Source organism: Amphiura filiformis, chromosome 17, assembly GCF_039555335.1.
Source record: "Amphiura filiformis chromosome 17, Afil_fr2py, whole genome shotgun sequence".
NCBI classification, from domain to species: domain Eukaryota; kingdom Metazoa; phylum Echinodermata; class Ophiuroidea; order Amphilepidida; family Amphiuridae; genus Amphiura; species Amphiura filiformis.
In genome coordinates this window covers 4,952,082-4,979,203 of record NC_092644.1, presented here as the reverse complement: position 1 = coordinate 4,979,203, position 27,122 = coordinate 4,952,082, and the positions used below count along the sequence as shown (strand labels likewise).

Below are 27,122 nucleotides of genomic sequence, written 5' to 3'. Positions count from 1 at the left end.
TACATATACTACAGCTGCTAATTCTTCTCTTGAATTTGACCCATCTGCTAGGGTGCCTGGTTTATTAGGACTGATTCCGTTGTCAAATATGGTGAAACTTGTCCCCATGAAATTTGACCTGGTGTTACAAGAAAATAAAAATCAACATGATTTGTTTTGTAATATTCTGTATTAAAAATTAGTCTGACATCTACAATAATGGAATAATGAGAATGAAACTGCAAACTGCGAATCAAATAACCAGAAGACATCTTACCCTTCCCAGAATCCTTTGCAACATGATGCATCACCTCATTACAACAAATGACACTCCTATTACTTTGTACAGGTTCCCTTTGTTTTCATGTTGAGAAAAGACTGGCTAAACATGGGTCAATGGTCAAGATCTAGATGTGCTCTGTTCATTGAGGTACTTTTTGTCACTATCAACGCACTTGATGGCAAATCAGAACAGAATATTGAAATAGAAGAAATTCATTGTGGGAAGTGTAAGACATCTTCTCTGTCAAATAACATCAGTTGTCATTGGTGGTTGATAGATGTCAGCCACAGGCCACAACCTGTTCAACGTCAGCAGACACTAGGATCCATAACATGTTCATCTATCAAGGCACAATACTTTAACCCCAATACATTTGCACATTCACTGAATAACCTTTGAAAAATTTGGGTACAAAAACTCATACTCTGAAACTTGAGGTCAAATTTTGCACTATGATTGTTTAATTGAGGTTATTGGACTATGCCATTGGGATGAGGCCATTGTGGCCCATAGTGAGACTTTGACCACAATCCTCGTTTAATCAATTATATGCAAGTGCAATTTGGCTTGGCAGCACAATTTCGTACATTCCGTGTATTTGAACTCTTTCTGGCTTAGGAAATTTTATTTTTAATCTGAATATTGCAGCCAAGGATGATCTCCAATATCCCTCACAATTATTATCGTAAGTTTTACTGTGCACCCATATTAAACTATCGTTCCATAACCTCCCCATCTAGTGAATTTACAACAAGCAAAACTTGATATTATTAACCACCTATCTGCATGGTTAATGGCCTGAAACATATGGCACACTGATGATGATGACTATTTTGGGCCATTGTTTAGGTATGAAAAATTTTATAAATGTAAACAATGTAAAAATAAGCACTCACCAAAAAGGACTAAATTGTAAGCGCCTTGGGCGGTTAATAGAACAAATACGGTAATTATAATAAATAAATATATAAATTAATCAAAATATGCATTCTTGTTAGCCATTTGGGCTATCTAATACCTATTTTTAAAATCTGTAAAAATGTGTATTAGCTTTTTTTTATTTACATATAATATGTATTTGATTTAAGCATTTCCATTTTTTTATTTTTGGGCTGTGGGAAGAATGGAAGATTTTTACATTTTTGGCCTTAAAAACTTGCTGCCAGGCTGATGGCTTGGATGGTTTGGCTATGATTTTCTTTTGCATGCAACTTCATACGACTTGCACTGACACCAGGTCTAATAATTGTATAACCATGTGCTGACCATGGAGTACATATAAATACTGAAGATGTCAGCAAACTGTTATGTGAAATAATACAAACCAGTTACAAATGCCCACATTGTGATAATGCACTACGTGTCAAATGCCTTTCCAAGTATCCTAGTAATGACGCATACGTCAGTAACAATACCATCATATTGTTGTACCTAAGACCCTGCGGTCTCCAATTACGCAAACAAATCACTACCATTCCTATTTCACCAAGCATTCTAACCAGTGGCATCGTCTCTACTCGATGGCTTCCCAAATCCCATTGGTAACCTAGCAACAGGATGTTGATGCCATTTGATATTTATTATTTATATTATATTGCCTTGTTTTTACTACACACTCTGCTGCAATGCAGTTAAATCATGTCTCATCTTTCTATTTGTTTTGCAGTTCCATTTCTTGAAGCAATTGAACAACCCGAGTCGGTTTCATAAAATGGTATTTTCATTCTAGTTTTTAAAAACTTCCTTAATACTATGTGTGCTAGTCAGTAGCCACAGGCTTCAACATAAAAAGTCCCAAGTTTTGAGATATTTTCTCAAAATATCAAGAGCTATCTTAAGAACCACTGAACCAATGCTAGGCTTGTTTGTACTCATATTAATGCATTTTACATGCTGATCCCAAATATGGTCATGAGAATTTACAATTCCAAAATTTTTTAATTAAAAAAAAAGTGAAACTTGTCGTCTGCAGTTGACACCCGCGTGGAGAGAATTAAAGCGATCACATACACAACCAAAATAAGCATACAGGCTGAGTCAAAAAGAAGTAAACTCATGTTTGAGGGGCTGTAACTCAAGATCTGCAAGGAATCTGCTAAAAATGAAAATACCACTAGAAAGAGCAAATTCTACACGTCTAAATAAAAAGGAATTGTTGCAATTGCAGACAGCAAACTTGAGTTATACTCATTTGAATACAACCACCCATTTTTGAAGCTGCACATGGTTTCACTTCCCAAGTAAGGGCATACCTGTTATATTGATTGGTAAGGCGCGATATTCAAATGCAAATAAAGTTCTGTGGCAGGTGTGGTTTCGATCAATAATTCCTACATGTTAAAGGGCTCTTTTCAATATGAATTTTACCTCATTGCACTACATTATAATAAAACGGGCCAAATGACACCACAATTTACCGCACGGGAGTGCACGTTTCTGTCGACGAAGTATCATGAAACTAAGAGTCCCACTGAAGTTCAGCGTCTTTTTCGTCTCCAATTTCCTACAGCTAACCGGGTTTCATGTAAGGTAGCAGTATATAAAAATGTGAACAAGCTCAATGTGCATGGGACTCTAAGGAACAGACAGCCGGAAGCTTCAGGCAGACCACGAACTGCTAGATCACAAGTGACCATTGCTAGAGTTAGACATGCGTTACAGCAAGACCAAAGATCAGCTCAATCCTTTACCCAACATTCCCCAATCAAGCTTCTGCTGGATCGTTCAGTAAAGACTTGAATTGGTATCCCTACAAACTATAGTACCGTAATGGACTTTGTTGAATATTAATTAAAAGCAAAAGTTGTCTTTTCAACAATAAATCCTGTTAGCACTTTGCTGATTCGTCGAGATTGAAATGGATGAAAATCAATCAGCCGTGTGCAGCTACAAAAATGGGTGGTTGTATTCAAATGAGTATAACTTTAGTTTGCTGTGAGCAATTTCAACAATTTTTTTTTTATTTAGGCGTATAGAATTTGCTCTTTCCAGTGGTATTTTTATTTTTAGCAGATTCTTTGCAGATCTCGAGTTGCAGCCCCTCAAACATGAGTTTACTTCTTTTTGACTCAGCCTGTATATCGAACAATCAAGTGAACTGAGTTATTTGATCCTAAAATATATTTTCATTTTTGTCATTTCATATTGAACAGGAAACAAACTCTGAAAATTGGGATATTCCATTTAAAATCCACACTACCTCTGTGGAAGATTTTGAACATATCTTTCACAGGGGGAGTATGAATTTCAAATGTAATGAGCACATTAGGCAGCTTCATTTGAATGATGAGTTTCAAATAGACTTGGTTAATGTGCTAATTCCATTTCAAATTCATACTCCTCCTGTAGAAGATATTACCAAAATCTTCCACATGGGGAATGTGGATCTTAAATGGAAAAGCCCAATTTGGAGTTATAATGAATACGATGCAACCACTTACAAATGACTCAAAACAATCAAATACAAGACAAATTGACTGCTTCTTTTGATAGCAACTCAAAATCAGTTTAATTTGACATACTACCCATTTTGCTTGATCGCATCGCATACAGATAATTCCCGTTTTCTTTGTAGTCCTATTTCCTTTAGCAAGCGCTCACGGCATGCCAACGCTATAAATCACATTTCCACTTATGAAAATCTTGTAACTAATGCATTTATCTATAACACCCAAATAAATAATGCACTATCACGAAGCATAACCTTCTTTCTATTGCTTTTCATTTGTTCTGTTCCTTTCAGCAAAAGAGAAACTTAAATCAGCATCATAAATGGCTTTCACTATGGACCACAAGAGCCTCATCCCAATGGCATAGTCCAATAACCTCAATTACATAATCATAGTACAAAATTTGACCTCAAGTTGTAGAGTATGAGTTTTTGTACCCAAATCTTCAAAGGTCATTCAATGAATGTACCAATGTATTGGGGTTTAAGAACTGTTCCCCCTGATAGATGAGCATGTTATGGATCCTAGTGTTTTACATTCATCTAAGAATAACCCTATAACCATTTAACACTATAATAATGTAAGGCTTGATAAAAGAAATCTGGATCACAACTCTTGGATCATTCACTGTTCTATTTCTATGTGAATTTCCTGATTAAATATGTAACACCATTATCTGTAATACTATTAGAAATGTCATGCGAGTCAACATCCATATGCCTGGTGATGACAGTGAAAATCTTCCCGGCTACATTAATTTCACATAGACGTACTTCTGAGCTATATGTGGAAACAATGTTAACGTAAATGAGGTATTTGTTACTTTATTTTGCATGACTGTAACCCTTGACTAATATTGGCATTCTAAATCTGTAAGAGCAGTCAATGGTAGAATTTTTAATTTACTAAGAGAATTTTATTTATAAAAGAAATGCAATTTCATCTGTAACGGAAAAATAATGTGTTTAATGTTGGAACAGCGTGAAAATACTGAGCAGAGTACAGAGCCGAGCCCATTTATTTACAGAGTTTTCATTAGGATACTGCAAACATATAATTTCTTCTGTTTCTTTACCCAAAAATTTTGTGCATTAAAAAATTGAATGAACAGCCATGTGAAATGCTCTGTGTATAACTTGTTATATTTTTAGTATGATTTGGATGCTTAGGGGTACATTTCCAGTACCCCTACAGTGCATATTTGAATGCTGTACACCTGTGTTAAAGATATGGCAACTCAAATCAAATGAGTATCATTTAACAGACAGTTAGGAAAATAGGTCAAGGTCATTAATAAATCCAGGGGAAACAACATGTAATGAAATTGGACCATTTGGAATGAAGAAATCAAATTGGATTTTGGTGAGTGACTCACCTTGTTGATACTTGGTTAATTGTATTTAGAAATTCATGAAAATTGTGAAATCCCATTTGAACTACATACAACCCCAATGGAAGACATGACCTTAATCTCCCACACAAGGGGTGTACATTTCTAATATTGTTAAAGGTCATTCAATGAATGTACAAATGTACTGGGGTTACAGAACTGTGGCCTGATAGATGAGCATGTTGTGGATCCTAGTGGTAGTGTCCATTGAGTTACAGGACCATGAATACATACCTGAGTTTACCCACAAAACTTTCTCCTCCTCTCGACAAGTCCGTTGGGTCTGTGGACATGAGATAGTTTGATGTGGTGCTCTTCTTACGCCGCCTTGCTGCCAGCAGAAACACCTGAAAGTAAGGTTTGACAAAAAAACGATGTGCACATTCATTAGAAATGTCAACCGTATCATGTTTTTGCTAATGGGAGACTGTGTCTCAAGCGTAATGATTGCAATTGAGCGTGGTTCATGGATTTGTATCATATGACATATCTGTGTGGTTGACTGAATTATGATACTGTATATCGATGTGGATGGCTATATCCATGAATACATCATTAGACCCCCATCATTACTTTTTAAAAAAAAGCGCAGTGATTTATAGTGCGCTACGCTACGCACAGGCACAACGCCTAGACATTGATCCACAAGCCTCAGCACACTTAACAGGTTGTAGCTGACCACTATGGCCCACTTCAAAGTGGACCACTAAGGCCCACTTAGTGCAAAATTTGACCTCAAGTTTCAATGTATTAGTTTTTGTACCCAAATTTTCAAAGGTCATTCAATGAATGTGCAACTGTATTGGGATTAAAGAACTGTGCCTTGATAGATGAGCATGATGTGGATCCTAGTGTTTACACTCAAAAGATGCAATAATCTGGTTAACTAAAGCTCACAATGGTTTGTACTGTCTGTTGAGCGTTCCCTTACAGCTATACAGTAGGGCCAATGAACTTGGCAAGAAATCAATTGAAGTGAGCAATGCCCTAATTCAAACATTGATTTATGTAGATTAATCTTGACTTGAAGCATGCAGCGACAGGTTGACTTGTCAATGGGCCATTCCATTTAAAATTCACACTCCCCCTGAGGAAGATTTTGGAAATATCTTCAACAGGGGGAGTGTGAATTTCAAATAGAATTAGCACATTAGGCAGCTCCATTTGAATTTCATACCTCCTCTGAGACATATTCAACCTGAATTCATACTTCCCTAAGGCAGATATTTCCAAATTCTTCCACAGGGGGAGTGTGGATTTTAAATGGATGTACATCTGGTTAATTTAGTCAATTTTGAAATTTTTCAACAACAAAAAAAAGAAATTCAGGAACTGCAAAACCAATACTCAGGCTTATTTATACTCATTTGAACCAGCTTCTTATGAGAAATTTGATTTTTGAGATTTATTTGAGATTTAAAAAAAAATATGATTAGTTTCAACTCAGAACTACAAAACCAGTACTAGGCTAATTATACTCATTTGAATCAATTTGTTATGAGAGATTTGAATGTTGTTGGCATAAAAACATAAAAAGAGAAAATCAATTTCTTGACCATTTGTTGAAATCTGTTAGCCCAATGGCTATATATTCAAGATCTGGGAGGAAATGATTGGCAAAACTAATTTAGCACAAATCATGATGATGGTTTCCCTGCTGGACATCAATCTGAAGTCAATTCCAGTTCATTCACATTCCCAGGGTTTTAGTACACAGCATAACTTGCACTACCTCCATCAAGAGAGAGCAAATAACCCTAAACCAAAACCTACTACTTGTGGGGTTTTTTGGCACTTATGTAAATTTTCATGTCCATATGTGGAATCAGCATGAAAAATGCATTGAAATGAGTGCAAACAAGCCTAGTATTGGTTCAGTGGTTCTTAATATAGCTCTTAATATTTTGAGAAAATATCTTGAAACTTGGGACTTTTCACGTTGAAGCCTATGGCTAGCATGCAGGACATTAAGTCAAAATCCTCAGTCACAAGGTGTAAAAGGTCAATATTTATTTTGACATTTGACCAATTTCATTTGTTCAGGTACATCGAAAAGGAGGCACTTAGAAAGTTGTAACATGAAAATTTTTGTACGAGCGCTTATTGATCGAAGGGTGTCAACAAATTTTAAAATGTCAGAATTATGAATAATGGCGAATGTGAAGCAGATTAGTGTGCAGGAATCTGGACTGCCTGATGGAATGCACCATTTACCCTGGCCCTTCTCCATTATAAATAATGGTGAGCATTTAAGCAACCGTGGCATATTTCGAGAATAAACGATAGGAATTTTTGTTTTTACTATCCTCTAATGTGATAGACGACAGGCCAATATTTTGAGTAGTGCCATCCGGCATCCAATATGATAACTGTTCTATTCTAAAATAACAACAACTGTTCTCTATATACATGTTTTTCTAAAATGAATGAAACTTGTTAGTGTTTACAACTTTACGCCTTCAGTTGCGCATACTGCACACGTGTGCGAGGATTACGCACTAGGTCTGCGCATACAACGCACTACATACATGCAACTCTAAAAGCTTGTAACACGTTATCGATACTCGTGATGTGGGGTAGTCTATGGCATGATTTTCAGCACCCAAAATCATGTGATTGTCCAATCAGATATGATTCCCAATAAGAATTAGGAATCAACACAAGGCCTCAGCATACTTCAAGTGCCCTATAATAATGCTAGTATAAACACAATACAATTATCACCTATACCAAAATAAAAATGGCCTGAATTTTAAAGCTGCAAAGACACAGATCAAAACAAACACGCCAAACCACAGGGGACTAGGAACTGCCCACATGCCATATAAATCTATCCACGTTGTCTGACCTAAATAAATCCAATATATCACCCTAATTTGTTTATTATTCCACCACAAATCCCCTCCTACACCTTACAAAAAGCCTCTTGATTGTAAATTGAGCATAGCCAAGCAGACAGGACATTTAAAAAGGAGAAGACTCTAGTGGGAACATGAATAATTAGCTTCGCATATAAAACCCTAACAGTTTGAATGAAAATACCGATCTGAATTGAATGAACGACTGTGTGCATGGCAGAGTAGACATGCCATGTTTTCACACTAAACAGGCATCTGAATTGAGAAGACAACCTGTCGTCAAAAACAACAGTATTAGCATCAGGAGTTGATACAAATAATAAAATACTTCTGGTGCCAGTCTCGACTTGCTTTTTGTTAAGCTTGTGGATTTGCAGAAGCTGTCGATTTGCAAAAAATGGCATCCTGCAATAGTGTCAGGCAAATATCTGTTGGTGTTGAAATATACGCTAAAAGGTTACTTGCGTAATAAGAAACACAGAAACTACTTCATTTCTAGTGTACACAAGATTACGGGGATTCAAACGTTGATCTATGTGATGCATACAGAACATACTAATTCTGGTCTTTTTTGTTTTTGTCTCAATTGCTTGCAACGATTCAGCTTCCAATATGTCCACCAGATAAACAAGCAAATCCCTCTTGAAATTGTTTCTACTGATACGGAACACCTTCTTGTTCAATGCTTGCCTACAAACTTCCTCCATGTCTACAATTATGTTGCTGTTATCTATTCACGACCATCAAATTCGTACAACCTATTTCGTTTCTCGTAATTTTATATCTGACTCACAAACTGGGCTGTACTTAAAGTACACTCGCTGTCTCCCATTAATATTGCTCTATGACCACACATTTGACAGCACTATTATCTTCAGTAGACAGCACCATATAACCACAAATTAGTTTTCTCTGCTGCTATCTACAGTAGATAGCAACTTTAAGGAGCCATTTGCTTTCCCTGCTCTCTTCTGAAAACAGTACCTTTGACCACAAATTTGTTTTCTCTACTATCTACAGTAGATAGCAAATTCAACAAGACATTTGCTTTCCCTGCTATATCTTCAGAAGACAGCACTTTTGACCACAAATTTGTTTTCTCTGCTATCTACAGTAGATAGCAAATTTAAGGAACCATTGCTTTCCCTGCTGTTTTCTGAAGACAGCACCTTTGACCACAAATTTGTTTTCTCTGCTACCACACATTTGACAGCACTATTATCTTCAGTAGACAGCACCATATGACCACAGATTTGTTTTCTCTGCTATCTACAGTAGATAGCAAATTTAAGGAGCCATTTGCTTTCCCTGCTCTCTTCAGAAGACAGCACCTCTGACCACAAATTTGTTTTCTCTGCTATCTACAGTAGATAGCAAATTCAACAAGCCATTTGCTTTCCCTGCTATATCTTCAGAAGACAGCACTTTTGACCACAAATTTGTTTTCTCTGCTATCTACAGTAGATAGCAAATTTAAGGAGCCATTTGCTTTCCCTGCTCTCTACAGAAAACAGCACCTTTGACCACAAATTTGTTTTCTCTGCTATCTACAGTAGATAGCAAATTCAACAAGCCATTTGCTTTCCCTGCTATATCTTCAGAAGACAGCACTTTTGACCACAAATTTGTTTTCTCTGCTATCTACAGTAGATAGCAAATTTAAGGAGCCATTTGCTTTCCCTGCTCTCTTCAGAAAACAGCACCTTTGACCACAAATTTTGTTTTCTCTGCTATCTACAGTAGATAGCAAATTTAACAAGCCATTTGCTTTCCCTGCTCTCTTCAGAAGACAGCACCTTTGACCACAAATTGCTTTCTCTGCTATCTACAGTAGATAGCAAATTTAAGGAGCCATTTGCTTTGCCTGCTCTCTTCAGAAGACAGCACATTTGACCTCAAATTGGATTTCCCTATCTGCAGTAGATAGCAAATTTAACAAGGCATTTGCTTTCAGGGACCAGTGGAATGCTAGACATATGCGCAATCCTATCAGGTATTTACAAAAATTAAACACATTATACATGAAAATTTCAAAGAAAAAAATTGGCAAAAATCATGAGAAAAAAACACCATGTTGAATTCTGCACCTTGAAGATGAATTTATAGCAACAGATAAAATGTCATCATAGAGGTATTGTAATTGTATCCAAAAGTTGTAGAAGCATTAGAAATGAAGACCAGTCAATTTAAGAAAGAAATTAACTTAGTTGATCAAATATGGTAATCAAGCGATTTAAATCTGCATGATTTAAATCAAACACCCCTGTTTGCTTTCCCTGCTATCTTCAGAAGACAGCACCTTTGACCACAAATTGAATTTCCCTATCTACAGTAGATAGCAAATTTAAAAAGCCATTTGCTTTCCCTGCTCTGTTCAGAAGACAGCACCTCTGACCACAAATTGGATTGTTCTTCTATCTACAGTAGATAGCACCTTTGACCAAACATGTCCTTTCTCTGCAATCAACAGTACAGCAGACAGCAGCTAAAATCTGAGTATAAAGTTACCACTCCATGCTGCTGTTTAATATTCAAGGGTTGAAAATGCAATTTGATCAGAACATTCTAAAATGTCACCTTTCTTCTCTAAATTTATTTCAAAAGCCCAAATGAATGATATTAATTTCCTTCAAGCCATGTCTTCATTTCCCAAGAGCAGGAAATTTGTTGGGGAACTTTTCACCCATTTTGTCACTGCATGCTAGCCATGCGCTTCAAAGTTTTTGAAATATTTTCTCAAAATATCAAGAGCTATCATAAGCACTACTGAACCAATACTAGGCTTGTTTGTACTCATTTTAATGCATTTTTCATACTGGTTCCAAATATGGTCATGAAAATTTACATTTTTGAAATTTTTGATTTTTTTAACATTTTTTTGAAACTTGTTGTCTGCAGTTGACACCCGCGTGAAGAGAGTTAGCCCTCTATGACAAATGTAATTTAAAATGTTAGAGCAAGGGTCGAGTAATGTTGCATATTAATGTATTCCTTTAACCTTGAAAGTACGATATACAGGGTGTCTCTGAAAGAACTGTACCATCGGAAATTGTATCTTAGTATTTGAATTCCCGAACCACACAGATTGAACAATTTATGTAATTGTATTTAAATAGAACAGGTGCACACACATGTATTTCGCTGATCGGCATTACACTCGCACTGAGTTAGGTCAGATCAGTCAAAGTTAATTTAATTTTACCAAGTCAGTCTGATAAAAATAATAACAATAATATTGCATGGCTTATTTTCATGTGATACTAGAATATATTGTACTCGATAGAAAAATATTGCACTCGTTTTAGACTCATGAAATAATTTTCTATCTCGTGCAATATATTGTATCACACTCAAAGCCATTCAATATTAGATAACTATTCCGTTCCGTTTCATTGTGGCATAAAAATACTCCAAAAAAATTATGAGACACCCTCTAGGTAGAAAGGAAAAGTCTATAAATTTGATATGGATTTACAGTGCAAAATTGCATGAAAGTTGCATTCGTTGTGCATGAAATGCTAAGATCAACTAATCATAACTCAGGATATCATATGAAGTCAAACAACATTATTGCCATAGCAACAAGAAATCAAACAAAATTAACCTGGAGCTAACTCTATGAGATCTTCTTCTTTATGAGATGACTCTATGAGATGACCATCAGTGACCATCCAGGATTTGAACCAGGGTGGCCAGGGAATTCTTTCACTGGCTGTCATCTATGTATGTAAATGGAGACTTGTGTTAAAAACCATCTCTCAAAAATTGAGGTTGTTTTTTAAACAAAAAAAAATGGCATTGAAATGATATATTAACTGACTTATAAATAATAAACTAACTTATAAATGATATATTATCAGACTGACAGAGTAAAGCACAGGAATTCAAAATTTGGAAAATCCTTGTGACTTGTTTTATGCAGACCCTAAAAGTTAAATGTTATCAACATATTTCATCCTGTGGCAATTTATATATTTTATCTAATATATATCATAACATACATCATACTCAAATGTAATCTTCGCTTTTATTTGCTACCGGAAATCCTGATATCTATAATATTGACTTTTTGTGTCAGAAACTGTTGATTTTGAAATGTAATCATAAATATTCCATACCCGCTTTCCGTCGTCTCTCTCCATGTGCAAGAAGTAGGTAGGATACATAGTCCGGTCGACCCCTTTCTTATCTCTGCTGATACGGCATCTGATTGTGACTCCCTGCGGGGCAGGAGAAAGGCAGAATTTATCCAGGTCTTCTAGGTTCAGACCGCCCACGGCTCCTGGGGATTTGGCTTCGTGCATTGGTGGCGGATGTGCCTGTGATTGAATCAAGGAAACAAATAAAGTTGACGATAGCATTAGAAAACAAGATAAAAAAATCCTTACAAATACTTGAACGAAAATTGATTTTTTTTTTGGTGAACATTTGAAAGGCTCACTGCATAGACTTGAAATCAATAACATCAATTATTTCAAATTACTTTCAGAGAATTCCGCCTCTGATGGCGGTTATGTCATTCTTTTCATCCGGAAAAGTGCTAGACTTTATGGAAAACAATCCAACAGGAATAGGAAGGGAACAAGATCGCAAGGAGATTGCGCTATTCCATTTAAAATCCACACTACCCCTGGGAGTATGAATTTCAAATGGATTTAAGCAGCTCCATTTGAAACTCACCCTCCCTCTGTGGAAGATTCAGGTTGAATCTTTCTCAGAGGGTGTATGAAATTCAAAAGGAGATGTGCTCATTCCATTTTAAATTCATCCTCGATCCCTCTGTAGCAGATATTTCCAAAATCTTCCACAGGGGGAGTGTCGATTTTAAATGGAGCTGTCCAATGAAAGCAGACAACAACAAAATAGTGAATACCCAAAGACGGTGCTAACGAGAGAAAAGGGCGAGAGACAGTGAAAGAGAGATTGAAAGACAATGCCTGTAATAAGCTTTTGGGACGGAAATGTCAGAGACCATCACAATAATTGATAAACACATGATACGATCTAGACTCCCAAACCAAGTTACAAAGCCTAAGTAGAACTTCAAAACAAGTCTGACAAGGATACTAATTACACGGATAAATTTCCCTAGACAAGTAAATGGGATGCATTGATTCATTATCTATCCATGGCATATGATTTCTGTTGGCTTCCGTAACTTGAAGATGGGAGTGTACTTGGAAATAACGCACCACTAAGATTTCTTTTCCTTTTATTATTAAAACTGAATCTGCCAATTAGTGTTCTCCTCTAGTTGAGAGCAACTTCTTGGATCTTATATGGATTATGAAAACACAATAGTGATGTCATATAATAAGCTATTCTATTTAAATCCACACTACCCTTGTGGAAGATTTTGGAAATATTTTTCAATGGTGGGAGTATGTTTTTAAAATATAATTAGTCAGGGTTAATCATTTTGAAACCCTTTTTATAGCTTTACCTATATCTTCCACAGCTGGAGTGAGTATTACCCAACTGTATTTGAAACTCATACTCCCTCTGTGGAAGATATTTCCAAAATCTTCCACAAGGGTAGTGTGGATTTAAAATGAAATAGCTTTATGTTGGGATATATCTCACACGTTTATGTTGATTTTAACTGTCAAGACGTAAATAAACATGAGCCAGCCCATAATGCTTGAAAAACATTGATGCTGAATGTGTAGAGCTAAATTACAGGTCCAAGCAAAAGTTAAAATAACAATATTATAAACACAATCATCACTTCTTCTTCATGTCACCTCATCCAACCACCACACCCATGAACAGCAACTCTGTATAATGATTGAACTGCTAAAAAATATTCACATCAGATGAAAGCTATTAAAGTAGCTTGGCCTATCTAGCAGTACATTTCAAGACAAAAAAAATCCAGTGCCTCAAACTAAAATTCACAAAAGACCGAAGCTATAAACACACCATACATTTATATAATTGAGTCACATGCTTGCTTTTTAAAGCCAATCTGACAGTTTGTGAGAGGACCTCTAACTTTGTCCTACATTTGCGAGGACAAATTTCCGCTTTCACACATAACCTCTTCAGAAACTATGTCTTGCAAGAAGATGAAAATTTGATAAGTTCCAAAGTGGCGTACACATGCGTCATGCGAGCAATGAGATCAAAGTGGGAGAGCATTCTACTTGGATGTAGCTTTGATGAAGTGCTAATGTATTAATATTCACAACCCTCAAAATCTGGGGAAAGTTAATTTTTTTGTAAAATTGTCTATTTGTTTAAAAGTTACCATTGAGCATCACTTATTTGTATGTACATACTTTCCACAGAGGAGTATGAGTTTTGAATAGAATAGATAATTGGGTAACTTCCATTTGAAATACTCACTCCAGTTGTGAAAGGTAACGCCACAATACAGGGGAGTATGGTTTTCAAAATGAATAACCCTGATCAATTACCTTTCAAAGACATACTCCCTCTGTGGAAGATATTTCCAAAATCTTCCACGGGAGAGTGTGGATTTTAAATGGAACAGCCAATTGTACCCCAGTTTCATACAACGCACCTTTGCCCCATATGAGTGTGGCGGACACCAAGTCCTGACGGTAAAAAATGTCCATTAAATTTGTCACATGAATGATTTACTCTTGGAATGGAAGTGGACTAAATGACTTTCAAGTACGGTTTCAAGAATTTGAAGTGGATTTTGCCATTCAATATGGGTCAGAGCTATGTTTTTAATAGGGCTCAACCGATTATCTGATCGGATATCGTATCTGCCCGAAATTAGCGATATCAGTATCAGATATCGGTAAAAAAAAAATCCAGCAACTTTGAAGAACCACTGGGCCTATTCTGAAGTGCTAGGATCATTCACAGTTGATTTGAAAAAAAAAAACACACAAAAATTACAGTTTGTTATCATCAATATGCAAAAAATTAACCAATGTTTACCTCTTCATGTATCAAATATTATAATATAAATGCATGGAAAATGCATTTTTTTTACCAATATCTGATCTGATCGGATATCGGCCGCTATTACAACATTGATATCGGGTCAGTAGCAGTGTTCAAAATATGCCTCAAAAAGTTACAGGCCAGTCGGGCTTGACCTTAAAAAGTTACCGGCCAGCTGGGCCGGCAACTAGATGCCAGTCAGAAAAGTTACCGGCCAGGCCAAAAAAGTTGCAGGCCAATGGCCGGCTGACCGGCCCTATTTCGAACACTGGTCAGTAGACAAATGCCATATCGGTTGAGCCCTAGTTTTTAATAAATCCATGCAATCCTCCTTTGCCCAAATCACTCATTGCATCAGTTTGTACTATGTGTGTAGTAAGTGTATGTATGACATTTATGATGGTAATATTAAAATGTCATCAAAGCTAATAACATTTATTCTATCTAAGACACTTGGATGAAAATCTGGCATTACGCAAAAGAAGAACACTTGTCGCTTACATTGATTGTGAAATACAGCCAAACAAAAGTTTCTTATTTTCAAATGGGGGTACTTAACATAGAACTTAAAGTATCATTTTGCTAATTATGAACACATCTCAGGCACTTCAGGATCAATCTTCATGTACTTCACAGTACAATGTATCTGCAAAAATGACTAAAAACACTTGAAAAAATGACTAAAAACACTTGTGAAAATATTCTAAAAACACTTGTGAAAATTACTAGAAACACTCGACAAACGGGAAATGAATTAACTGACAAATGACTTGCTTTGCTTGGTTGCTTGGATATAAATGCTTTATTTTTACCTTCCAATCTTTGCTGGAAGGCAATTTTATTCCGTTGACATCAAGTTCTTTTGTAGAGCTTGACATGTTTTATAAACAAATCAATGGCAATTTGGAGAGTCCACTTTACACTTGATAATAGCTGTGAGAAAGAAAACCTATACTGCGCCAATAAAGTATCCTTACACTTGAATAAATAATCACAATTTCAAGTGAACCATATTGGGGTAAATTTTAGTTTTTAATAGATGCACTATCCAATCCTGCACATTATGACACCACATTGAATCCAATGTGACATCAAGAAGTAAAGTTATAGGCAATTGAATAGACGAAGGTCCAGTTTTAAAAGTGACAAACTGGCCTATACAAGATGCAAAAAGATTCCAACAAAGCGCAACAAAGAGACAACACAGTTTCTTCAATGAAGCGTTATTTAAAGCAGTTTTACTTCTCTGTACTTTTCATAACTTTCATTTTATTTGTCAGTTCTTTTGTTTCAGTTTTCTTTTGTTCCTTTTGTTTTAATTTAAAGCCAAACAAATAAATTAGTCATTCACCACTCTCAAACCATATGTCTAGTCTGTGGAGTATTGAATAGGCCAGTTTGTCACTTTTAAAATGGGACCTTCGTCTAATCAAATGCTTGTAATTTTGCTACTTGAAGACACATTGGATTCAATGTGGTGTCATAATGTGCAAGATTAGATAATGCATTTATTAAAAAAACAAATTTACCCCAATATTGTTCAGTTTAGAAATTGTGATTATTTTTCCAAATGTAAGGATACTTTATTGGCGCAGTATAGTTAGATTGCATTGTTGTGTTGGTATTCATGGAGGATGTATTGTACAAATCACATTTTCACGATTCAATTTCCTATTGCTCCTGTTGTTCACTTGGGGAAAGTCATAAGATTTGCACGCAATTGGGTCTGTCATTTTAACATGTTTAAGGTCTTGGATAGCGACATTTTCACATATTTTTTGTGGGACCTGAGAGCACATTAGACATATCAAATTGCATTTTGAAAATGAGGAATGTCCTTCTGATATCAAATTATTTTTTGAAATTTGCGATACAATACACATTTTATGGCAAATGAATAACAATCGATAAAATCAACATTTTGGGCCATATTTATGTATGCAATTATGTAAACAATAAAAAATAAATAAACGCCCATCCAAAATTGAAAACATCAAATCAACTAATCAATCTCAACACTATTTGAATTTGACGAACATTTCTAAATTCCAGTAATTCCACAGAGTATATCGCCCAAAGCTCGTATCAATTTATGCCAATAATATTAAGTGAGCCGATCTCTATTATGATTTTCCCCGAGTGATAGTAATTAATTGTGTAACTCAATATATCACAACGTACCCTGAGCCTTCATTAGTGAATCTGGGCCAACATGACTTAATTCTCCATGCCGTTGTGATTTTTTAATTGCCTTCTTGTGATAGGAACACCAATCCGTGAGCGTGCATTAAAGCTGACATGGTTTGATATACCTGATAAGAGCAAACGTTAATCTTTCGATACACTGTGTTAATTCCGTATCCTAGAAATAAATGATTGATGGCAGTGAGCTCTTGAATCAATAGCTCCTACAGTGCGCAAAAGAATTACAGTTATGTAGTACAGTTATGTTCACCCCTATATCCTAAACAAAGACCTATATGTCATAAATAGAACCAGCAGCTAATAGCTGCATCTTTTAGCTTGGATTTAAGAACTCATTTGTTGAAATCGTTCAAGAAATCAAGATAAGACAAGTAAATTTTGGCAATAAAAAGCTGATATCAGCTTAAAAGCTGAACTCTCACACCCCTGACTGAGCATTGCCTGGATGATAACGGCACTATGTTGCTGGAATTTACCGTATTCATTCCAATAAGCGCCCAGGGCGCTTAACAAAATCATTATGGGTGGGCGCTTATTTTTTACATGGTTTACCCAATTTTTTCCTAACAGGCATTGACGTAATTTATATACGTTATAAAAAGGGTCCTGAGACGTTCCAGTAGCTTTTCTAATGCAGAAAATATATTGCATGTTTACACAGGACTTCTAATTCCCCAGCTATTTCACTGTATCAACGTCTATCCGTCACTTCATCATTATAATGGTACCCTTTAGCAAATTGAAAATACCCTGGGTGGGCGCTTATTGGGGCATGGGCGCTTATTGGAATGAATACGGTAGTTGCTACTTAATGTGCAAATTGATTTCCCAAATGCTGGTACAAAAACAAATCCACTTCAAAAATTCACTATGTTAAATAACATTGAACACTGAATTGCATCTTCTTGAAATGAATTACCCTGCAGTTTTCCACCACGATGACAAGTGTAATACGGTCATGGAACTGTTTTTGTATGCGAAAGCCGGTGTAATTTTGGTTAGTGAATAGCTCTTGAAGTTTACTTGACTAAATCCTTTGAAATGCCGTGGGCATAGCAGTGCTAAGATTACATTGACAACTTGATGTCTACGACATATCCTTTACTAATTGGAAGAATTCAGAACCAAAAGACGATAGATGCCATTTTCAAACTTAAGTTATTGAGTGAACAAGTAGGCCACCAACATCTGCCCTATAATGTTAGCTTTAAATTGATACCCTACTTTTTACTTAAAATTATCATTACTTTTATAATTATAATATATGCTTGTTCATTGATTGGTTTAAAGTGGATCACATGACCAAGTCCTACCATCAGTACTCACATCCGTCAATAGTACTTCTAAGCTGTAAATAGTATTTTCAATGTCCCGAATTCCAAGCAAAATAGAAGCATTTTATAGATTTAACAAGAATATATCTGACACTTATAAGCAATGCAAACCAAACCTGTTCAAGTATAGAGGTAATATTATTTTCCATAGTTAATCTTTCGATTTAAACACAGATAGACAGCCAGCCAGGTACATAAGAAGCATGCGTACAGTGTGGTTTACAGACATCAAGGTCTTTCTCAGAATCAGATGAGCTCAAATTATAGACAAAACAAACAAATAAATATAAAAACAAGACAAGGCCGAGTCAATCGTACACCTACAAAGTGTAAAGAAATAGATTATTCTAACTCAAATTTATCTTCAAGTCTCGATCAAGATTTCTTCTTCATCACCTAAACCAGTGTACACTGACCCATAGTAACAATCAATTACATTTATGCTTTCACATATTGAGTGGTCCATCTATCGGGTCGCATATAACAACTTCTGCCGCAAACTAAAAATGCAGCAATACATTGTATGTCATACAAATTCTAAACATCCCCAAGGCCATCTATCTACCTGGCTTTTGGTACACATTCTCATAAAATAGAAGAGAAAATTGTAAAGTGGATGCTAAGCACTTTAAGTGGAGCTTCAGTTGAGCACCAACGCATTCGATGAAATTCTGTACAAAAGAATCCGTCATGAATATGAATTTTGATTTAGAATGTTCAAATTTGTTCATTACCAACAGTGTTAAAAAATCACTTCTGTTTACCGATTCTGAAATTCTGAGCATGACTTACTTGTGAAATCAAACATAGAAATTTTAATAAAATGGCTGACTTACTATGATATTAAATTTATATCACATTTTTTATTGGTGCACTGATTTTGCTAGCAATTTCATTGTCTGATTTTTTTTTCTTCAAATCTATCATGCAAAGATTTTAAACTGTGCACTTGATTTGCTGTGGTTTGTTAATTTGCATCTTATTTTGAATAAAAACACCTTTACCCTTTTAACAAATCGACTCTGGTCACACTGGATATATTTATCATCCCACATCAGACTGTCCTTCAAGATTCTATCAAGCTTGGTCATAAATAAATCCAGTACAAAGAAACCTCTTTAATTATCTTTAATAGGCGAATGAATTGATCTCTGCTATATGCTACTTGTATTTTAACCTGTCCACCTCGCCTTGAAATCCATGTGAATATATTAATTATTACTGCAACTTCTCTAAGTCCGTTCTTTCATTGTAGCAAGCATTAAATAATAAATAATCCTCCACGAACACACATACCCTGCAGTTATATAAAATATATTTGGCATCTTGAAATTGTTACGCAACAAAGACTTGTCTTTCTGCTTTAGGGGAAACTGTCATGGTATAGCACTTAGAAACATAATGCCAATGACATTCATGTGACGGACAATGTTTTAATGACGTAATAAAGTGATGATGTTGAAATTGCTTTTTAAAATGTGTCGAAATTACAGTTCAATCGTCTTGTTTCATGCTACTGGAATGTTGGATAAGTGGCTTTTTTTATCACCAGTAATGATGTTTTTAAAGATGCATATGCAGCGATTTTCTGATCACGCTACTTCACAAAATGACCACAAGGTAAATTTGATCAAAATAGCTAGCACATGCTTTTCTGCCATGAAAGATACCCCTTGACCAGATTGATAGCCTCATACCCCACTCGCCTCATAATTCCATTTAAAATCCACACTACCGCCGTGGAAGATTTTGGAAATATCTTGTACACAGTTACTGTAACGTGATTTGCTCATCCGGATAATTGTCAAAGTAAAAATCATCAAAATTCAGATTTGTGTACCTTTGTCATTTTCACACATGTGCTAACATAGCCTGTTAGTGGTTCAGCCAAAAGCTATATATTTAAGACAAAATAAGGCATTTTACATGATTCTGTAATTTATATACTGACAGTATATAAATTAGCTACATGTATTTGAATGGGCTTCAACATCATCAATAGAGGCCGTCAGCGTGACGTCATATGCCGCCATCTTGTGGGTACACGCTGCGATGGTCGTTCGATCTCCATGCGTGATGATGCGTGATAACAGCTAGCAGCTGCGCGTGGCAAGCTGCGCCCTGCGCGTAGTGTCCGACGCATGAACACACGTAGCATTTGTACCCACAAGATGGCGAAAGGCTGACGGCCTCTATACTGCTGTTTTCTTTGTTTTTTGCCAAATTTTTCATTTCAAAAATACCAAATGACAATTTGAATGACTTATCCTTCACTTTTAAGCAATTTATAAACCATTATTTAACACTTTCGCTCAGATCACTGAATGGGACTTTTAAAGGGTTAAAAGTTTAGTGAAATACATCCCCGGTAACCCCCCTTTAATAAATGTTCATGACTGCTACTGCATTAAATATTTGCATTTATTTGAAAGCAAAGTTTCCAAATTCAACTGCCTGAATAGAAGTATATTTGTACCTTTAAATGTAGGAATGGGCTATTCCACTTGAAATCCATACACCCTCTAAGAAAGAAATTACTTTAATCTCCCACACAGAGAGTTTAGATTTCAAATGGAATCACCCATTCAGGTATGTTTCAAATTCGCACTCCCTGCATGGGAGAGTAACATGTCTTCCATATGGAGGTGTATGGATTTCAACCAGAATAGCCTTTATTAGATTTACTTTCACACTTGCTATTTGCACTTGCAACGTTTTATTATCACACAAATGCGTGTTCCAAAAATGACAAAAATTCTTAATTCTGATGGATATTACAATGCTCCGGCTTGACAAATCCCTGCATGCATCTTTAATATGACAAAGTTACTAACATGGAGAGAGAAAAAAAATCAATTTTACTCAAAATAGGTACTCAATTTGTTTGCCTATGTCACATTTTAGAACTAGGTTCATTGCTCCATAAATATCAAATAACACTTGCGTCAAATTCTCGCTTCATATTCATATGACGATAAAAATCAGGACATTGAAGTTAATGTTTACCATAATATTGAATTAAACACCAAGTACCAGACCACAAAGGAACAGTTATGGCGTTATTTTGATAGTTTTAAGGTGGTACTACACCCCCTAATAAATTTTGTGACTAATTTTGCATTTTTCTCAAAAAATAACTAAACACTGGTAACAAAAAGTTATGTATATTATAGGGGCAAGGAATCCAATTCACTAAAATTTAAGTGATTCAAGACAAGTGGTTCATTATATATGTTAATTAAGAAAAGAGGTACATTCTAGCGGTACCTCTTTTCTTATCATAAATAACATACCGCTTGTCTTGAGTCACTGAAATTCCAGTGTAGTAACTGGGTTCCTTGCCCCTATAATATTCATAACTTTTGTTACCAGTGTGTTATTATTTTTTGAGAAAAATGCAAAAATAGTCACAAATTAATCAAGGGGTGTACTAGTACCACCTTAAACATGCAGTTTGTTGGAGTTCTTCAAAATTATATTTTTGGAACACCGCAAATGTAGGTTAATTTTATTTTTCAAAATAAGTAATATGAAAATTTATCAGTATTCATGTCTACATTGGCATTCTGCTTGAACTAGATTTAATATTCATAGGAACCATCACACGTGAATTCTTTATGTAATTACAGCTTGTCTGCAAATACTTCTTGGTATTGGGGCACATATTATATTTTATGTTTCACACAAATATTCTTGTAATTTGATTGGCCAGTTACTATTGATTGTTTTTGCTATCTTTAGCATCAACTGCAAAAGACTATTGCACTCTCTGCAACTGCAATAGTAAATTTTTCATTGTATAATAGGCTTTATAGCATAAAAAAGTTATTTTCCCAAAATATCTAGAGCTATCTCAAGAACCACTAAACCAATACTGGGCTTGTTTGTACTCATTTTAATGCATTTTACATGCTGAATTCAAATATGGTCATGAAACTTTACAATTCTGAAATTTTTTATTAAAAAGAAATTGAGTCGTCTACAGTCGACACCCACATGGAGAAAGTAAATAATTCTTGCATACAAAGAGACATACATAAGTGCAAGTTTGCAATTAGAGTAATGCATATTCTAGTATTAACCCACTGAGCACTCCCTGCCTATCTAACATTGCCTCTGATTGGTCAATTACATGATATCTTCACTTCAATCACCAATCAGAATGGAGCTTTGCAGATAATTCACCTCAATTTTTTGCGTGGTGAAATTATTCTAACAATGTTGCTCATTGGTCCAATTGATAATGAAAACTTCTTTTTGGCCAATCGGCAGATAGTTCTCATGGGGTTAACAGAGAAAAATCATAACATTCACCTTTAAGCCTTTTTTTATATTACTTATGGCACCACCTACACACACAAGTGGATTTAGGGTACATATCCCTTGGGATTACATAGCTTTCCCTCTCCAAGTGAATGGCATGTGCGATCAACAGAAAGATTTTTTATTGGGGGAGGTGGGGATTTATATTTTCACAATTAGCAAGAAAATGTATCCAAATCAGTACAAACATCTAGTATTGGTCCAGTGGTTCTTGAGGTAGTTTACTTTCTGTTAGAATTGGTCAACGATTGTACAGTTTCTATGGCAAAAGAATACAAAAAATCCATAAGCAAAGGATTAAAATGACATTCAGATCACTTCAAGGTGAAACTTTACCTCAGGTCCTAGTGCAGGTGTATTGCAACTACAGTTGTGTTCACATTTTGGGTTACACCAGCGTAAACTAGCGCTAACATTGATAAAAATTCACAAATATTTTCTCAACTCCTACTGTGTGTCCACACCTAGCCTACGCCGACCAGTACCACCAAGCAATCACTTCTGGTCGGCTAAAACATCAGCTACCGCTTCCGGTGTTTCTGTGACCTTTTTCAACCACGCGATATGTAATTTCTTAGTTCTGACCAACAAAAGGTCAAACTTAAACCTTGTGCCAGGCGTAACAGTGTTCACATTGCAACTTACACCTGGTGGATGTACGCCTGGCGGAACTTATGCTGCCCATCATTCACACTGCCACTACTCCTGGCAGTACCTACCGCTACTCTTAGCAACTTGCGCCAACCAAGTTCCGCCTGGCGTACGTCCGACAATATGAACACAACTTGTGATGGTGTAACTACAAGATATATATCCATGCCTTTGAGGAATAAACAGAATCCATGCCAGACTAGCAGGTTTTCGTTCCTCAAGCATGTTACCGTCTACAGGATTTCTATATCAACGACTTCAACTCCCCTGATTTTCTGACACGTTTATTGAGATTTTTTATATCATATGAGACATTGGTTAGGGCCCATATAGAGTTCAACATTTTTCCCGAAGTTTTGCTGTTGTAGCAAACACAGAGGCATTGGGCTATTCCAATTAAAATCGACACTACCCCTGTGGAAGATTTAGCTAGTGCCTTCCACAGTGGAACTATGACTTTCAAATAGAATAGACAGTTGGGTAACTCCCATTTGCAATACTCACTCCAGTTGTGGAATATATAGATAAAGCCATAATACATTACAGGGGAGTATGGGTTTCAAAATGATTAATCCTGACCAATTACATTTGAAAAACATACTCCCCCTATGGAACATATTTCCAAAATCTTCCACAGGGGGAATGTGGATTTCAAATGGAATAGCCCATTTTTCCACTCAGCAAAATATCTAGAGATAAGGACCAGAAGGCCCTATCTGCAATAGCTGCCCCATAGACAATTTAACAATTTCCGCAGTCTATATTGTACACATTTAAAAAATATGACACCTGGCAGCTATTGCAGATATACCCTTCTGGTCCTCAACCCTCCATATTGAGAACAAAACCAAGAACAAAACTGCAGCAGAGAACTGAACAGCAGTAGTTTCTGTTTTCTTGACAAATAATTCAAACTAACGGGATACCCGTACTCCATTCGGGCCCCCGCTAGCTGAGTAAATGGGAGCGATCACTAAAACGGGAAGAGTCACTGAACAGGTGACATAATACTGTTCTTCCTCTTTCTATCTTTTCTTCTGCCAATTTCTTTCTCCTGTATATGGGCATTTCTGATACCCTAAATAACCCTGTACCTATGACCCATCCATGTACCTTCTTGTCCTTTCTTTTCCATATTATCATGTCCACTGCCGGGCTCCACTGGTCTCTGTCACACAAGTGTGTGGCTCTGTGTTGTTTACTCGTGCGAAACATCCGCGCAGACAGATGTACGAACAAACTCTCTATAATTAGTATTATTATGATGAGCATTGTATTAGGTCAAACACAATGCATATGGGATTATGAAACTTCGTAAGCATACTATTCTAGTGAATAACTGCAACATTGCTGTTAAAATCGCCTCAATTTTTAATAGTCCTTGAAAAATATGTCATATTATTTATTCCGTTCAATCTGGAAATTGCATCAGTACAAACTATGCTTAAAAAAAAAAAATTCTGGATTCATGGGTTAATATTATGCAATGTACGTCATGAATACTACGTGTGATGTTTACACTTGCATTGCAACAATGTTTCTATTTGTACAAAATATTGTCGTACCCTGAAGTCAGATGTTGAGATAATCTCTCCTGACAGACCTGTATAACATTATTGACTACGCATTTCAGAAACATGTTTCCTATTTTTAGTCTGTCGGTAACACATGTTTATGTGTGTACACTGTTCATTCAAACACGCTATACTGATCGTTATTTTTTAACAGCAATACTGTTATAAAACATGTAAATATAGCGTCACAATTATTTGCTTCAATAATGTGGGTAGTCCAGTTGAAATAACAAACTCACTTTTGTTCTTTCTGCTCAAGAATATTACAGAATTGTGTTAACGATAAAGTGATTTCAAATTAAACGGGAAAAAAACGACAGTAATAATTCTGCCTTTGTACCAAATTTTGACTTTGACAGATTAAACTGTTAATTCAGACTTGTTTTCAGAGAGGCTCTTCACAAGAAGAGCATCTTAAACTAGAGTCCGAAGTTTTCTGTTTTACGGAAAACGGAAAAAAATCACGGAATCGGAGGTACAACACGGAAAATGACATTTTTGCATGACGTGACAAAAATTGTTAAAAGATAAGAGAAATAAATGTTAAAACCAATCATGAGTTGTGTCAATCATCGTGTGTCAATTTTTATGATAAAAATACTGTTTAATAATACCGAAATAAAGGTAAATTACCAAGGCATGAACCCCTATATCCCTCCAAACATCGATGCATCGTAACAGTCGGCCTATTATCGTGAGAATATTCCAAACAGAGCATATTGATCGCGATATTGAACACTTTATTGTGACATTAATATCATTGTTTATACATTTTAAGCTTTATTCATGAAACACGGATTTACAAATTTTACAACACGGATTACAACACGGAAAATGGATTTTAGAAAACAGTAAACTTCTGACTCTATCTTAAACCCTACTTATCCCTGCCTGACAACCAGTTTTATGACCTCATTGGGCTATTCCATTCAAAATACACACTCACCCTGTGGAAGATTTTGGAAATATCTGCCACAGGGGGAGTATGAATTTCAAATGGAATGAACACATTAGGCAGCTCCATCTGAATTTCATACATCCTCTGATAAATATTCAATCTGAATTTCAAATTGAGCTCCCTAATGTGTTCATTCCATTTGAAATTCATACTCCCCCTGTGAAGATATTTCCAAAATCTTCCACAGGGGTAGTGTGGATTTTAAATGGAATAGCCCATTAATTGCAACCTACCACTGCATGCCTGCCATCTGTACTACCTGCAGGGTGACAACTAAGGCAGAGACAACAAATCTTTAAGCCGAGACGAATTAACAGGGATTTTATTCCCAGCAGAGATGGCTTGCACGATCTCAGCAATCCCACAGGGATAATTTCTTTATATAGGTACAGTCAGAGTATTACACAGAAGGAAAGGTCTATGATTTGATGCACCTGGAGACATTTAATACAGAAAATTAGATCAAGCAGCCATAGCAATAAATTTTTCTTTCTTTTTCCATCCATGACTTCATTTTGAACTTGAGCCTGCAGAGAGTACTTAAGTTTAATTACACAATCGAGTTACAGTGCCTTTGACATTGTCTAAATATGAGACAAAGGGTTCCCCGGCCCAGGTTGATTGTAATCAAGGTTATTTTTTTTTCATTTCAATAATTTGGGGGAGTAATATTTCATTCATTTCAATAATTTGGGGGAAGTTGTAAAAATCAAATCATGCTGTCATACTAAAGTTGCTGCTAATAACATATTTTCTTTGATATTGGGACATGCTAGTCCCATCATAGCAACATGATGATGCTGTTTCTGTAAGACGGTACATTCAGCTTTAGAATCGCAGGGAATCTTGTCATTTTTTGCATTACTTATGTAGGGAAGGCCAATGAACTACATTAATGCTTTAGTAAATGGCAGAAAGGAAATTGCTCTATGAATTATATAGGCATGCAATGGGCTCTTCCATTTAAAATCCACACTACCCCTGTGGAAGATTTTGGAAATATCTTCCACATGTGGAATATGAATTTCAAATGGAATGAACACATTAGCAGCTCCATTTGACACTCATCCTCCCTCTGTGGAAGATTCAAGTTGAATCTTTCTCAGAGGGTGTATGGAATTCAAATGGAACTGCCTAATATGTTCATTCCACTTGAAATTCATACTTCCCCTGTGGAAGATATTTCCAAAATCTTCC

The 27,122-nt window shown here is 35.9% G+C and overlaps 1 protein-coding gene across 1 annotated transcript in view; it reads right to left on the bottom strand.

Annotated features, from left to right (window-relative positions):
• Window positions 1-27,122, bottom strand: part of LOC140136831 (tubby-related protein 3-like) — a 159,223-nt gene that overhangs the window by 34,322 nt on the left and 97,779 nt on the right. The window contains exons 6-8 of the mRNA XM_072158429.1: window positions 12,078-12,278; window positions 5,336-5,448; window positions 4-118 (exon numbers count right to left, since the gene is read on the bottom strand). Coding sequence (XP_072014530.1) covers window positions 4-118; window positions 5,336-5,448; window positions 12,078-12,278 — 429 coding nt within the window. The remainder of the gene's footprint in view (window positions 1-3; window positions 119-5,335; window positions 5,449-12,077; window positions 12,279-27,122) is intronic.